The following is a 15,168-nucleotide window of genomic DNA, read 5'->3' as shown; positions in this document are numbered from 1 at the left end:
CGTTTAGACACCCCTCCAGCACCGTGGGTCGCTTTGCCGCCTTGACAACTATGAATGATATACTAATTGGAAAATCCCATTAGTTAAGAGACCCTTTTTATTTGCACTCATACAGTTAGGCTTTGAGTTAGCTTTAATGGATTGAGGGTTGGATCTGGAAAAAGCTAGCAGCACCAACATTATCTCCCCCTCCCACTCCCCCTTGTTATGATACAACCCTGATTACCTCGTAAACTTGTAAAGGAACTTCCAGGATTCAAAGGGTAAGACAGGATTGGAATAGATTAGTATAAATTGCTGGCTCTGTTTTTTCCCCTTAAATTGTTAGGTTTGATTACTATAATACTTAGATAGGATTGAGTCTGGTAGTAGCAAAACCCAACCCAAGCCATCCCATTGCGATCCTTGCCTTTTAACTTGGTTTAACCCTCTAGAGGAAAATCCGGGCTTCGCTCATGCATACACCTGCTTTTCCTTTTTTCTAGGGGTAATGGTTTCCAATATATTTTGATGCTGTGCTTGGCAAAACAAAAAGCCCCTGCTTGTTCATGATCTATTTTTCCTGCAGCTTGCACTATCCTATGGTGATGCTTTGACCAGTGGAAGATTGAGCACTTCAAGAGGAAGCATTCTTCAATCTATCTTCATTGGATCTATCAGGAAGCGTGTGGAAGAGATTCTGAATTATTCTCGAAGAATGAGAGATGATCTTTATGATTATTTGAGTTCAGGTAGGTGGCCACACCAGCAGTCTGAAGGAAAGATCAATACCATGCTACTTTCATGGTTTCTTAAGTGGTTTGAGGTGCCTCCTCATCTTGTTGTCAAGTCTGCTGTGGAGAAAATCAAGCCCAGGATCAAGACATCATCTTCAGTTCCCATGCTGCAGATACTGTTTCCACAAACTCACATTAATGCAATCATTGAGATCGATAACTTATGGTTTTCAAGAGTAAATAGTTGAGTTGAAGCTTTGGTTCCTCATGGACAGGTGATAATGGGCAGAAGCAAGGAGTGCACACATCTAGTTGCCCCTCCCCCGTTGATATTTCTGTCATATATGTCATATATGTGTAATTTATAGTGAGGGGGACAAACTCATTGGTCTCCCCTCCCCACAGCCCAAATTTGTTTGTACGTAATTTGGGGTTTGTGGGGGAGGGGGGGGGGGGGGGGGTTGTAATTTTTGAAGGATCATCTGATCTAAAATGTAAAGGAGAGTCTTGTGGCATTTTTTTTTTTCAGATAGTCAATATAATAATCCTGGAGTTTACAGCTGAGGCAATTCTCCAATTAAAATAATTAATTCTGGAATTCTAATAGTAAGAATTCATGGAATGTGTTATACTCTCCCTTGCACAAGTTTATCAGATCATGATATTTTTACTTTCATTATTTGTTGCTTAAGAGTTTAATGAGTGGTCTTACTCTATTTACTAATTTCTTTTTACAAATTAGTGTTGTTTGATTGCAGCTGTGTTTATGGTCGTTTATAAGTGGGCCAAGTCCTTTTCACCCACTATATATCAGTGAGATACACCCACCAAATCAACCAATAAATTCACTCACTATATATTTTTTCTTCATATAACAAACAAGTTTCAATTGAAATGGGTTCTACCCCTTGACAAGTAAAGCTTCTTAAAAAGTTGTCTCTAGAAAATAACTAGATGATTGGAAAAGGGGAAAAAATTTATCGAAGTTTAGTTTAGTTGATATAGATGCAACTAGTCCTCTTAGCTAGACCTTCTAGGATCTACAAGCTTAACTAATGTGGGATTAAATTTTGTAATTTACAAGGCTTTTTTGTACTTCTGTGGCTCCCCAAGTGAGTGCCATGTGGTACTCGATCATTGCCTCCTGATTGTGACATCCAGTGGTTCGATTTTCGTAAATCATTCGTTGTTAGAAAGCTTAGATGGAGTACTATATAGTGGCACTGGAATCAGGTGTAGATTCAGCCACAACGTGTCAGAAAAGTACTTTGTATAGTCGGTTTGATATTTGTAGCATGAAATAGTTGTCAAATTGTGCCATTTTTGCACCATCTTCTAGCACAGGGTTTATAACAATAAAACACCTTTGTTTGTAAAGTGTAGGTCAGTTTTGTAATGTTTTAACAGCCAACACTAAACATAGGTAATTCAATCATTTTCCCCCTAAAAGCAACATTTTCAAAAAATGCAAGATAGGGAAGAGATTCCTCTCATCAAGGGGTATGGTATTCATGGGGTAAATGTTTAAATTTTGGCTCTGAAATTTGCCATGTGGTCTATCTAAATCATCTCATAGGCATCCAAAGGTATCTTGAATAGGACCCTTTTCTCTAGTCATAGACTTGGGGAAACTATTTTATTTTAGGGGCACTGTTCTCCTCATGGTCTTCATAATCTGTAGGAAACTACCTTGCCCCCTTGAGTGGCAGGCCCATGTGCATGGACGTAGCCTGCGTTGCAGCTAGGGGTGTCAATTCTAAGCCCGGCCCGGTAGCCCCGATCGAGCCTACCCGGTTAAAGCCCGACTTGACCCGGGCAGATTAGTAAACATGTCGGGCCTAGGTCCGACACATGTAGTAATCGAGCGGTCCCGGTGTGAGGTCCTAGCCCGTCGGGCGCCCGACCGGACTGACCGATTTAAGGCCTGACCTAGACCGATTGGTTACAGCGCGACCCAACCCGACCCTTTAACTTATAAACTTCCCCTACCCTTCCCTCCAAATTTCCTGTTTTTGTTTGTTTCTTTGTTGGTCTTTGACATTTATTGGTTACATACACTAACGTAGGTGAAATGAGGCTTAGTTTTTAGTTTTTAGATCTTACTTTGTTAGATGTGCTTCTATTTGGTGTTGTGCTACAATTGTTTTTTTTTTCCTCTACTTACTTTGTTAGATGTGCTTTCTATTCGGTGTTGTGCTGTTATTTTTTTTCCCTCTACTTACTTTGTTAGATGTGCTTCTATTTGGATTTGTGTTACTATTTTAGTTGGGATAAGCTTTATTTGACTTTGAGTTGAGGTGTACCGTGACTGCCCAATGGTGTGATGGTTTAAACTTAAAATTCTGGTTGTATGTCAATTAGTAAATCCACACCGTTTAGAGTTAAACGGCTCATTAACCCGTTTTGAGCCCCGTTTAGGCCCGTTTAGCCCCAATAAGGCTGCCCCGATTAAAGACCGAACACCGATCGATCGAAATGAAACTGTACCATATCCGCCCAAGGCAAGTCCAAATGCCTAAACGATCGGACACGGTGTAGCCTATAAAATTGGTGAAGCCTGGCTAGGCTCGATCAAGACCAACCGGTTGACACCCCTAGCTGTGGCACAGAGAACATTCTCCCTTTATTTAAATATTACATATTATTTTTAAATAGATAATCTATTATGAACTGTGCATTATATATATTTAATGTTGGAATTATTTCCGGAGGCTTAATGGAAACTATTGTTGCGTCTTTCCAAAGAAAAACAGGGGCAAATGTGCTTGTTAAAAGTGGATATTTTTTTCATCATAACATCGGTTAAGGAGTATTGCGAGAGAGTACTATGAGACAAAGGTTAAGGAGTATATTGCGAGAGAGTAGTATGAGACAAAGGTTATTTCCAATTTTTATTGGTTAGAACACAATGGAAAAAAGATCTCTACTTGGTGGTGTTTCTTACACCCTCTCACAGGACACCGTGAGATGACACCTCTACCCCTTGGATAGATAATCAAACATGCTCATCCATTGGCTCAGATGCTTGTGTAGAGACTATGCGATCAAGAAGAGATCTTTTGCCCGAACATAAAATGCATATATATTAAAAGGAGTAATACAAAGTTTGGATGTTAGATAAAACATCTCCTCGTGTAGTTGTTCAACTTTATTATTATAGATTATACCAACAACAAACTCATCCTTATCCCAACTTAATGGGGTCGGCTACATGAATCCAAATAGAACAAGGAAAAAGAATGAAGAGATGGGGAAAGAGGTAAGAAAGAAAAATGAAAAAAAAAACATGTTAAAAAAAGGAAATAAAGGATAAGATGAAAGATGAAAACAAGACGAAGAACACAACCCAACAAGTTAGAAGAATCTCAACTAAATGGGATTTGCTATATGGATACTTACCCGCCAATAAGCTCAATCCAAGATCATACTTGGAACAAAACCTAGACTGTGCATGTCCTTCCTCACAACTTCTTAAGTCTGCCCCTAACTCTTTTAACTCCTTCAAACAGAATCATCACTCTTCCTTACCTAGGCGTCCCTAAGCTTCCCCGTTAGACATGACCATACCATCTTAAATAACTTTCTCAAAACTTGTCATTGATCTGGACAACTCCTCCATTGAACATGACCATACCACCTTACACGACTCTCTCAAAATTTGTCATTGATTGTGACAACTCTCCAATCAGTTCTAATATGATCATTCCTTACTTGAGCCTTCCTATTTTTTCCACACATCCATCTTTTAACAACCTCATTTCCACTACACAGCTTCTCAATAAGATACTTATTTACCACTCCGGATACATTTTCCAGTTCATTTATACCATTTTAATTCAGTGTAAAACATCCTCCTCTATGTCGCCAACCTTATTTAAAATTGACCTCAAATATTTCAAATAGTTAATACAGACCATATCTAAAGACTTAAAAAGTTCCTGAATGTCAAGTAAGATTGAGTAATGTTTTCATGACTATCGTCACAGTGCCAATTGACCAGTTGCAGAGAATCTGTCCAAACTTCTAGTCGTCGTTGTCCCATCAAAATTGACTATCTTTGCGACCATATTTTTGACCTTTCCATTGGAATTCTGTCATTATATATATGCTGTACAAAATTTTTTGCCGTTCCGTGCAGGTCCCATTTTAACTATGGAACAGGGGGGATTGAAAATAAAATAGAAACTTTTAACTATGAAAAAAAACTAGAATGACAAGGTAGATGAAAATAAATTAGAAACAAAACTATGACAGTTAGAAGTATCTTATTATAAGTTACAATTCAAGTTACACTCCACACTCTCACGTATGTACCATAGAGGCTGGCTGCTCTTTGCACTTGAGGTCGGTTTAAAAGAACAGAAAAGAAAGAATACTATATACATTCCATATCAACAAGACGTTGATACCCCACCGCCACCACACTTCAATGCTTCTTCTGTGACTGCAAAAATATATAACCAAGAACCAAATCAGAATTCAGTATATTACCAACTGTGAGTGAACTGCAGCAGAGATATCAAAGTTACCTTGTCTTCAAAATTTTTCAGCGAATCATTTAACTGTTCTTGCAGTTCCTGCCTTTTCCGTGCAGCTGCAGACGAAGATACATTAATCAAAACTTTAGCACCACCATTAAAGATTTAAAATCAGGGAAGGTAAATTTATCCACAAACCACCACACCACCTGAAACCAGAAACATACCCATATTTGAAACATCTTCCATCCTCTTGGAAGTCCTGACAGCAAACCTTTGGAAGGCAGGACTGAGAAACAACAAAGACAAATTGAAATAGAGTCATCAATCCACACAACAAATTGGAAGAAAACATTCATCCCAATTTTAATTCCAGAGGAAGGGTTCTCAAATCCACCCAGAGATCATAGAAGTCCATAACAGGGTTTTAAAAAATGTAACGGACGGATGAGGTCAACAGCAATTCTGGTTCCATTCAGAATAGGCTTGAATCGGCAATCGGCAAATCCAAGGGATATTTCAACAATTCTGGTGTTGATATCCACAGGAATCTGCCAACATCGAATCATAAGAAATTGGGATCGGTGACCGCCTATTCCAACCTGAATCAAGTGATTGTCGAAACCCTGGTCCATAAGCCTGGGAGCATAATCCTAATTCTTAGGTCACAAAATTTCTTTCAGCTAGTGCCGGTACATTATTGATTCAAAGTATGAAAATGTGTAGTTCCCCAACGTCCAAATGCAACATTGTCATTACACTGGATAGCGAGAGGAACATTTATCTGGCTTCACTGACAATGCCACTAGAATCCGAACAAATCAAGCAGCACATATTAAGTACACCACAAAAGTGAAGCATCAGCAAACATCTACTGATTAAAATACAGAGGAGTTACTATGCCCCTTAGTTGTTCTATACACTGAAATCATCTCCGCATTCAGTACAGGGCTATGGAGTAATTGAGAGAGATCGAAATTAGGTTAAATAAAAAAAAATTCAAACATTCATCCAAGCAAGGGTTGCTCAGCATAACAACTCAGTCCCTTAGATGTTCATTAAGGTTGCGATCATTTTCGCAAATCATTACAGGTCTGCATACTCATCATCGTTGTTATCTACCAGAGAAACCCATACCGGTTATCGGTTTAAGTAATAGTTTTTTTGCCCATTTTATGACAATCATCTATTAAGAAAAAAGGATTGTAATTGCTCCAGTGTTTCCCAAAGCGACAACAGTAGCTGAGAGGAGACATATAATAGAACAATAACTTCATATCGCTTCAAGGGAACGAGTACATTGGGAATAGAAAAGATCCTCAATGACCAGATTATGAAGCAAAAAAACCTAAACTTGAGGGAAAAAAAAACAAGGTGGTCGTAAATCATTTCTCAGATATATAATCTTCGCAACCTTCCTGACCTGCGGAAACAGATTTTCACTGCAGGAGAAACTAATTGAAATAGAAAAGTTGAGACCTTGTCGCTTCAAGGGAACGAGTCGATCAGGAATTAAATGAATCCCGTCGACCAGATTAAGAAGCTTTAAAAATTCACCAATTAAGGAAAGAACATTGCTAGAAAGCAAACGAGGGGCACCAAAGAAGAAGAAACAGAAACCAGGTTAGTACCTGTTAGCAAGAGTATTGACGACTAGCTCATTAACGACATAAGAGATAACCCTGCCCATGAAATTCCCTCCTGCCATGATCTCGTCTTCGTCTCCTCTGTAGAAACTGATAAAAAAACGAAACGAAATAATCAACATCCAAACTCAATTCAATGGAGAAGATGGAACGGAAATTTAAAGCGAATCAAAGTGAATCCTTCGAACCCAAAAAGAGAGAGCATTACCTGAGACGAGAAAACGCTGCAAAGAAAAAACCCTAGTACCCTAATAAGGAATCCAAAGATGTTTCCTAGTTAGTATGACAACGGAAGTGTTTTATAGCCAAAAGCCAAGATATCCAACGGTTTATATGAATTTTCTGGATACGAACGGATGAGATTTTATGGTCTTGTAACACGTATATTGACTTACCTCTCTTACTTTGCCCGGGGGTGGGGGAATTTTTCTACACGGTCGGCGGGTGAAGTTTTTCTCTAAAGGTTGTCAATTCGGGACCTGGCTTTCCTCCACCCATGATGGGAGCTAGAGGATCCAGTCCAACCAAAACCAGGGGGTTTGGTCATTTCATAGGGTGAAACCCACTTGTGAAATTATCCAAGCTTAGGGATGTAAATGAATAGCTGAAATTCGTTTTCGTATTCATATCCATATCTGTTTAGTACTATCCGAATCCATCTGAAAGCTAAACGGATACGGATACGGATAGACTATAGCTATCCGAAAAGCCATATTTACATGTAAACGGATAAAATATCCGATTCGTATCCGTGTCCGTATCCGTTTAGCACTATCCGAATCCGTCCGAAAGTTAATCGGATGCGGATGCGGATATAGCACTATCCTAGCCGAATCCGATCAGTTTACATCCCTACCCAAGCCCACCTGTGAAATGACCCAAACACCCTTATTTCGGCTGGTCTGGATCCTCCCGCTCTCGCCACCGGTTGGAAGGGAGCCAAATTCATCAAATCGCGATGAATCTAACCATTGGGTGTCGTTATTCCAAAAAGTTTTTTTATTTTTTTTTCCTGGTAATATTCCAAAAGGGGTTAAAAACTTAAAGAAAATAATTAGTAAGTTTGAAAACGGAAAAAAAATGGGTACGAGACAATTAAATAGATGAAATGGTAATAATACTTTTTAAATATTCGGCATACTAAAATGGCTGTTTTGTAAGCAAAAAGTTTTTTCACCAGCAAAATTGGGTTATTGCCGGGCAAAATCGAATCGTTATCCCCTCCAATTCGTTGTTCCCTTCAATTCCTCACATGGGGGGGGGGGAAATGACCACCCTACCCCCTGCTTGAAAACACTATCCAAGGTGGGATCCACTCCCCCCTATTAGAGAAATTGGAGATGCCTGCGAATTGGAGGTGATAATTATTCAGCAAAACCCCCCTTTGTGCACTAGAGAAATCTCATGTGCACCGGGGTGTTTGCACCGGCAGAAACACCTCCTCCCCTGCGTCTATAAATAGCAAAGGCCAACAAGAAACGAAAAAAAAGGTGAAAACAAAGGAGGAAGAAGAAAGAACAGAAAGGAGAGAGAGAGAGAAGATTCTGAGAAATTTGGAGTCGAAATACTCCAAGAATCATCGTAGAGACGTCAGAACTTAGCCCAATCAGGTCAGGCCTTTCAGAGCCAAATATCTCTAACCGTTCATTTACATTATTTCCTTTATTTAAGTCATAGTGTATATATCTTTTCCAGTAGTTTTCCAAATCCCCTATAAATGCCGTTATAGTACTAAAATTGGCATAAATTGAAATTTTCTTAAAAGTCTCTTATTTATGTTGTTATAATGTCAATTTAGGGTTTTTAAAATAATAAATGTTTTGTATCATGTTTATGTTGCCCAAATGAATTCTATAACATTTAAGGGAACGAGAACGCCACCAGGTCGTGTAGCACACGCCGCCACTATGCCCAGACACAGGGGTGCACGAAATGACACTGCCACACCCTAGTCATTTCCATCTTTCTAGGGGGTGTGGTGGTTATTATGCTCGCCCTATGTTTGGGCGCATGGGCGGCGTGCGTTGTGCGACCGGATGGCATTCTTTCTCCCAACATTTAAATATTGTTTTACAGATGCTATTGTCTTGCCCAAATGAAATATATGTTCCTTGATTATTAATATCGGCCACAAAAAAGAATCTTTCTGGGAATCTTGTTAGACACATGATCATTGTCATTCGATTCCGTTAATCATGCCCTTAAATGATATTACTTCTGAAATGTCCAAAGTCGTGCTTAATTTCCAATACGCTTCACTTTATGAACAAAGATGACTAAAAAATAATCTTTTGCCATGGGTTTACAATGAATGTATCTCCTACATTCCCAGAGTTCCACATGAGGTATGTAGGCTAATGTTATTTATTTTCAATACCTTGTCATGCATATATTTGCTTTCAAAATGTTCTTGAACTATGTGTGACTTGATCCTTAATGAGAGTACGTAGGCAACTTGAGCAACAATATTAATGCTATTATTAATGGCATGATGGAATAGTTGTAATGGTGCAAGAGAACCTAACTTGCTCCCCAAAACTAATTGTACTTCTAACTATTCTACAAATAGGTGTGCAGTGAACAGACAAGTTCTTTACCTTGGCATTTCTATCATCTTTCAAACCAAGGCAACTCCACTAAACTATCTCTCTCTCTCTCTCTCTCTCTCTCTCTCTCTCTCTCTCTCTCTCTCTCTCTTATATATATATATATATATATATATATATATATATATCAATTTGGAAACTTAAGTACATTTTTACTTGTTTTGATGCATTTGCCTTGAGTTTGAGGGTGGGACAACTATTTATTATATTAAAAAAAATGACTCAATCTGACGAGGTTTGACCAAGATGAGTCATCAGATTTTGTAAAAGACGAGTTGAGTCAAAAAACCTGGTTTTTCATCTATATTTTCAATATAGTATGTAATTAATAACAAGGACAAGATAAGTCATTAATAATGTATATTTATGAATGTTTAATTATTGAGAATGTCTGGATTAGTCAATAATGGATTTAATGTGTCTGGCAGGATAAGTTATTAAGAATGTCTAATTCCTGAGAATGTCAGGATAATTAATATTAACTCATTAAGAGTATCTAATTAGGGCAACTATTGGCTACTCCACCGTTGGGAGTTCTCTTTATAAAATTGAGTCACCACCTCAAGAACCATAACTTAAAAGACTTCTCCAAAACAGCCTTTTTGGTTGTTTGTATTGGTTCTTGTCTGGGTTTTTCCTACAATGTCTTCAATCAATTTGTTGCCTATAGGATTTTCTATCCTACTATTTCTTCATGGAGTTACTTCTATGGACTATAAAGCCGCACTCATCAAATCTCTATTGTATTTTGAAGCTCAGAGATCAGGGAAGCTACCAGCCAACCAACGAGTTCAGTGGAGAGGTGACTCTGGTCTGAAAGACGGTAGCGATGCCGGGGTAATGAAATTGCCCCTATATTCTCACTTTATCGATAGAATAAAGGGTTGGTTCTCTTGAATCATTATCACCATTCCATCATGCCTGTAATAACAATTACATGATAGTACAGATAGGTACAAATCTAATAGATATATTGTGTACATCACCTAAAATCGTATTCTGTAAAAAAAAAATAAATAAATATGATGAACCATACGATTAAGATAAATCAGCAAATTTTGACGAATATTATATTTAGTGCATCCATGTTTTGTTAACAACCCACATAATGGGTGAGGGCATGATGTAATCCTTTCTCCCCATATTTTGAAAATATTGCTGAAATGATGATTATGGGTTGTATATATATATAGGTTGATCTCGTAGGGGGATATCATGATGTGGGAGACAATGTGAAATTTGGGTTTCCAATGGCATTTACTGTGACAATGCTTGCATGGAGTGCAGTGGAGTTTGGGGACTACCTTATAAAACAAAATGAGATGTCAAATGCACTTGAGGCTATTAAGTGGGGTACAGATTACCTAATCAAAGCTCACCCACAACCTGATGTCCTATACGGTGAAATAGGAGATGGCAATTCTGACCATCAATGCTGGGAGAGGCCAGACGACATGACTACACCTAGGACATCCTTCAAGATTGATAATCAATGGAAAATTATCGCCCCCAGTATTACTGCGGGTGCTGTGCGCATCGTGCGGTGTAGCATCGCCCATGTGTGCACGATGGGCCCCACCATACACACATGAGCCGTGCTGCACCGCACGATGCGCACAGCACCCCCAGTAATACTGGGGGCGATAAAGGTCCGATAATCAACACCCTGGAGCTGATCTCGTCGGCAAAACTTCTGCAGCTTTGGCTGCTGCTTCAAATGCTTTCCAAAAATACAATGCCAAATACTCAAATTTTTATCCTCTCAATTACACTGCCCGTACTTGACGTCAAGTACATCTAATAGAGGGAGGTGGACCCCACCTCGGGCAGTGTGTTCGGGCAGGGGGTAGGATAGTTATTTCTGTCTCCTCTGTTAGATGTACTTGAAGTCAAGTATCCCAAATACTCATCGCTACTTCTTACCCACGCAAAGCAGGTGACGTGGTTCACGAGGTTGATTTATGGAAAAGTATCTCCTCCAGTTCCCGGCCCGGTCCAGTTTCTCAATCCCTCTACTAAGGGGGGTGGATCCCACCCAGACAGAATGTTTGGGTAGAGGTAGGGTGGTCATTGCTCCCTTATTAGAGGGACTGAGGAATTGACCGGGGCAGAAAATTGGAGAAGATAAAGATTTAATCCGCATTATCTTAGAAAAAAGAGATGACTTCTTTGTTTTTTTTTTAAATCCAATTTCAGCTTTTTAGCTTTGCTAGCAATCATCCAGGCTTATATCAGGAGAGCATTCCGGTTGCTAAAAAATTTTATTCCAGTAGTGGATATCAGGTGAAGAAAGAAGATTCATTTACTTCCATTTTGTTATTAGTTTCTTGGCTTCTTTGATTTGTGTAAATTATAATTCATTACTTACTATGATAAGAGATGTCTCTGAAGTACAAACTTATTGGATGACATTGGTGTAGGATGAATTGTTATGGGCAGCAGCATGGCTCCACCGAGCAACATATGATAAGATTTACTTGGATCACATCACCAACTCTGGAACTAATGTTGGCATGAGATCGAAGTTCTCTTGGGATGACAAGTTTTTGGGCGCCCAGGTTCTAGTGGCCAAGGTATACTAATTAATACTTGATGTGATCAATTATTAACGAGAAAAAAAGTCCCATCGGTGGTTTAACAATGTCAAGTTTCAGGCTAACTAAAGTTGATCTGATTTTAATCAAAAATTAAAAAAACAAAGAGTTGGTCTGGTGAAAATTCCATAATTATGAATAGAGTTCATGCTGATAACAAAAACCATGAATGTGGCTCTTTATTATTTTCTCTCTCTTATTTTAACCATGTAGTGCACTTTCATTGTACGTACTCAACACTCAACACATGTCCAACCCACCGCCATTTATAATGCCTTCACTAAAGGCATTGTAGGAAGCATAATGGACAGAATGTTGAGCAAACATATGGTACCGTGTATCATATCCACTCTTCTAATCATGTGAGCCCCACATGGTTGATACCATTATTTGCATCGTCATTGGTGTGGCATGTAGATTTCTATTCCTTCACTCCCTCACATATTGGTGTCGTGAAAAACCAAGGTTCGTAATCTCAGATCGATATTGGCTGAGACCGATCCCAAGACCAATCCGATCCACTTGTACGGACAAGGGTAAAAAGGTTTTAAAAAAATGGATTTTATACCAAAAAATAGGGATCGTTCTCCTCTCAGGTTCCCTGCCCGGTCAGGTTCGCAGGTTCCTCTAATAGGGGGTGGAAATGATGACCTCACCCCCTGCCCGAACACACTGCCTGGGTGGGGTGAGGTTGTCATTTCCGCCCCCTATGAGAGGAACCTACGAACCTGACCGGTCAGGGAACTTGAGAGGAGAAAATTTCAAAAAATAGGGACAAAAGTGTCACATTTGGCCCAAGTTTGGGCAATCCCGATCTGATCCCGGTACTGAAATTAGGAACCATGTGGGGAACCCACTCACATAATATAGAATCATAATTAACTGGTTGGAGCATTATGAAGTAAGTGTTTCTTACCTTTAATAGCAGTTGGGTACTGATTTACTTGTCCTTATATTACAGCTTGTTCTTGGAGAAAAAGTAGTGAGATCTAGGTTGTGGGCAGAACATATAAATAACGCAGAGATGTTCATTTGCTCCTGCATTCAAATAGGGAGAAACAATTTCAAGATGACCCCTAGGGGATTGTTATGGTTTGATACATCGAATAGCCTTCAATACACCACACCTGCAATTTTCAGTATATCAGCATATTCTAAATACCTATCGACTGTAGATGGAAGTCTCCAATGCCAAGGTGGCACTTCTAAATCGAATGATCTTCTCAAATTCGTCCAATCACAGGTACAAGTACCTACTAGTACAACCTATTACTTTAATTCTTAAAAAAAAAAAAAGGGGCGTACCCAGTGCACGAGGCTTTCACCACTGAGGTTTGGGGATCGAGGGTCATAATGTAGGCAGTCTTATTCCTGTTTTCATAGAGAAGTTGTTTCCAAACTCGAACCTGTGACCACTTGATCATGATTGAGCAACCTTTTAATTTTCTAAAGTTCTTCTAATTTATGTGTTACGTACAGTTAGATTATATTTTTGTTCAAACAAGAAAGGAATGAGTTACATGGTAGGTTTTGGGTCCAAGTATCCAGAGCTGGTCCATCACAGAGGTGCTTCAATCGTTTCAATCAAGAAGGACACAAGACCAGTCACATACAAAGGAGGTTACGATGCTTGGTACAACAAGAACACACCCAATCCAAACGTTTTGGATGGAGCAATCGTTGGTGGTCCCAATGAGAAAGATGAATATACCGATTTAAGATCTAATTTTCAGCAAGCGCGCGGAGCCTACAGCTGTTAATATTGCACCCTTTGTTGGTGTTTTAGCTAGGTTGGTGGCCTTATAAGTTTGTCACTGAAGCTAGCCTCGTATACCATTTGATGAAAGAATATTATTAAGAGGAAATTGAAGGCAAACCTCCGAAGAAAATTTTGTGTGGCTCTGTTACATCTCAAGAATTAAAGTTTTATAATGATATCAGGTCATCTCCTCTCCTTTCCTCCCCCTAAAGAAAAAAAGGCAGAGTATTTAAAGAGCAAATTACATGCACCTTCCTCGTGTTTGAACCATTTACAGAACATCTTCGTTATTTCAACAATTATGCCGTACCCATGAAGGCTGACAGTGTTAGTAAGTGTTAGTTTTTGAAATGTAAAAGATATTTTTACCCTTTTTACATCCCCAAACCTAAAATCCCCAAATCATCTTCTTTTTCCTCCTCCTCCTATATACTTCACCCGCCCCTTCTTCTCTGACTATCCCTCCTTGTGCTCCACTGCCATCCGTGGTGCACCTTCTTCTCACCTTGTCCTCCATCGCCATGACCGATTCGGACTGATTTTTTACACCCATAGGAACCACACATCCATCCTCCTACTTGAATCTTAATTCAAACAAACATATAAATTGTTAAAAGTACGTTTGAAGTTTCATAATAATTTTCTTTTCTTGGCAATTAAATTTAGGGAGAGGGTTCCCACCCACGTCGGTGTGCAGTTTTGGTCAAAGGAGGAGAAGTAGAATAGGCAACTCTATCAAATAGGGGGTATTTAGGATATTTTCTAAAGGGTGTGCTACTGTGTTTCGGGTGGAGGCATGCAATTTCAGACTTGGATCCTCTCTAGCATGTTAGTGTGTCCAGTGCACATCCAATAGCTAGGCACACTCACGGATCTCAATGTGCTGCCTAGCCGTTGGAGATGCACTGGATATGCTGGTGCATAGGAGAAGATCTGATTCCTATGGGTCGTTTTAAATATTCCATTCTTTACCCCACCCCAAAAAAAAAACAAAAAAACAAAAAAAAATACTTAATGGCATTTTTTAAATTTCTGTCCTTATTCAGCTGATATTTAGGATTGAAATGTGGATCTAGCTCCTTGGAGTACCCAGGGAGTGCTAGGGGACATCAAAGGACTAGGCTGTGCTACACCTATCCCGGTGCATGCCTAATCAACCATCGGAATATATGCGGTACAACCCAACGGCTGGATGCCCCCTAGGCACTTGGAGAGGAGCTCAATCCCTAAAATGTTCACCTGTCCTTAGATTTTTCTTTTTTCGATAAATACCCGTCCTTATACCTTTGACTCAGTAACATTCCCAAATAAGTAAGACCACCCATTCAATGTAAGACCCCCTTACATGGAAGTCACCATTCACAATACA

General features: G+C 39.3%; 2 protein-coding genes, 2 non-coding genes and 1 pseudogene across 5 annotated transcripts in view; 2 read left to right on the top strand and 3 right to left on the bottom strand.

Annotated features, from left to right (window-relative positions):
• Positions 1 to 1,131, top strand: part of LOC122671564 (anaphase-promoting complex subunit 1) — a 141,386-nt gene extending 140,255 nt beyond the window's left edge. For both annotated transcript variants that reach the window (XM_043868871.1, XM_043868864.1), the window contains exon 37: positions 569 to 1,131. In XM_043868871.1, coding sequence (XP_043724806.1) covers positions 569 to 964 — 396 coding nt within the window. In that variant the 3' untranslated portion in view covers positions 965 to 1,131. The remainder of the gene's footprint in view (positions 1 to 568) is intronic.
• Positions 1,132 to 5,094: 3,963 nt separating this feature from the next.
• On the bottom strand, positions 5,095 to 6,982 carry LOC122659046. Its single transcript, XM_043854206.1, has 4 exons — positions 6,826 to 6,982; positions 5,422 to 5,483; positions 5,246 to 5,310; positions 5,095 to 5,160 (listed from the first exon to the last, which is right to left on the bottom strand). The coding sequence occupies exons 1-4, from the start codon at positions 6,960 to 6,962 to the stop codon at positions 5,143 to 5,145; spliced, it is 282 nt and encodes a 93-aa protein (XP_043710141.1). The 5' UTR covers positions 6,963 to 6,982; the 3' UTR covers positions 5,095 to 5,142.
• On the bottom strand, positions 5,913 to 6,055 carry LOC122649291. Its single transcript, XR_006331255.1, has one exon. It is a non-coding gene; the product is annotated as a small nucleolar RNA snoR136 (small nucleolar RNA).
• LOC122649311 lies at positions 6,228 to 6,310 on the bottom strand. Its single transcript, XR_006331271.1, has one exon. It is a non-coding gene; the product is annotated as a small nucleolar RNA SNORD25 (small nucleolar RNA).
• Positions 6,983 to 10,088: 3,106 nt separating the features above from the next.
• On the top strand, positions 10,089 to 13,846 carry LOC122663114 (annotated as a pseudogene).
• Positions 13,847 to 15,168: the final 1,322 nt, after the last annotated feature.

The sequence above is a fragment of the Telopea speciosissima genome, chromosome 1 (assembly GCF_018873765.1).
Source record: "Telopea speciosissima isolate NSW1024214 ecotype Mountain lineage chromosome 1, Tspe_v1, whole genome shotgun sequence".
Lineage (NCBI taxonomy): Eukaryota > Viridiplantae > Streptophyta > Magnoliopsida > Proteales > Proteaceae > Telopea > Telopea speciosissima.
The sequence above is the reverse complement of the archived record's forward strand: the minus strand, read 5'-3'. Positions and strand labels throughout refer to the sequence as shown.

Bases quoted from the DNA above. Each gene is read 5' to 3' on its own strand.
- LOC122659046 (XM_043854206.1), bottom strand. From the start codon at position 6,962: ATGTTGATTATTTCGTTTCGTTTTTTTATCAGTTTCTACAGAGGAGAC. The intron at 5,484-6,825 runs GTACTAACCTGG...GTTGTTTCTCAG, and splicing joins GTCAATACTCTTGCTAACAG to TCCTGCCTTCCAAAGGTTTG. The intron at 5,311-5,421 runs GTATGTTTCTGG...CTTCGTCTGCAG, and splicing joins GGAAGATGTTTCAAATATGG to CTGCACGGAAAAGGCAGGAA.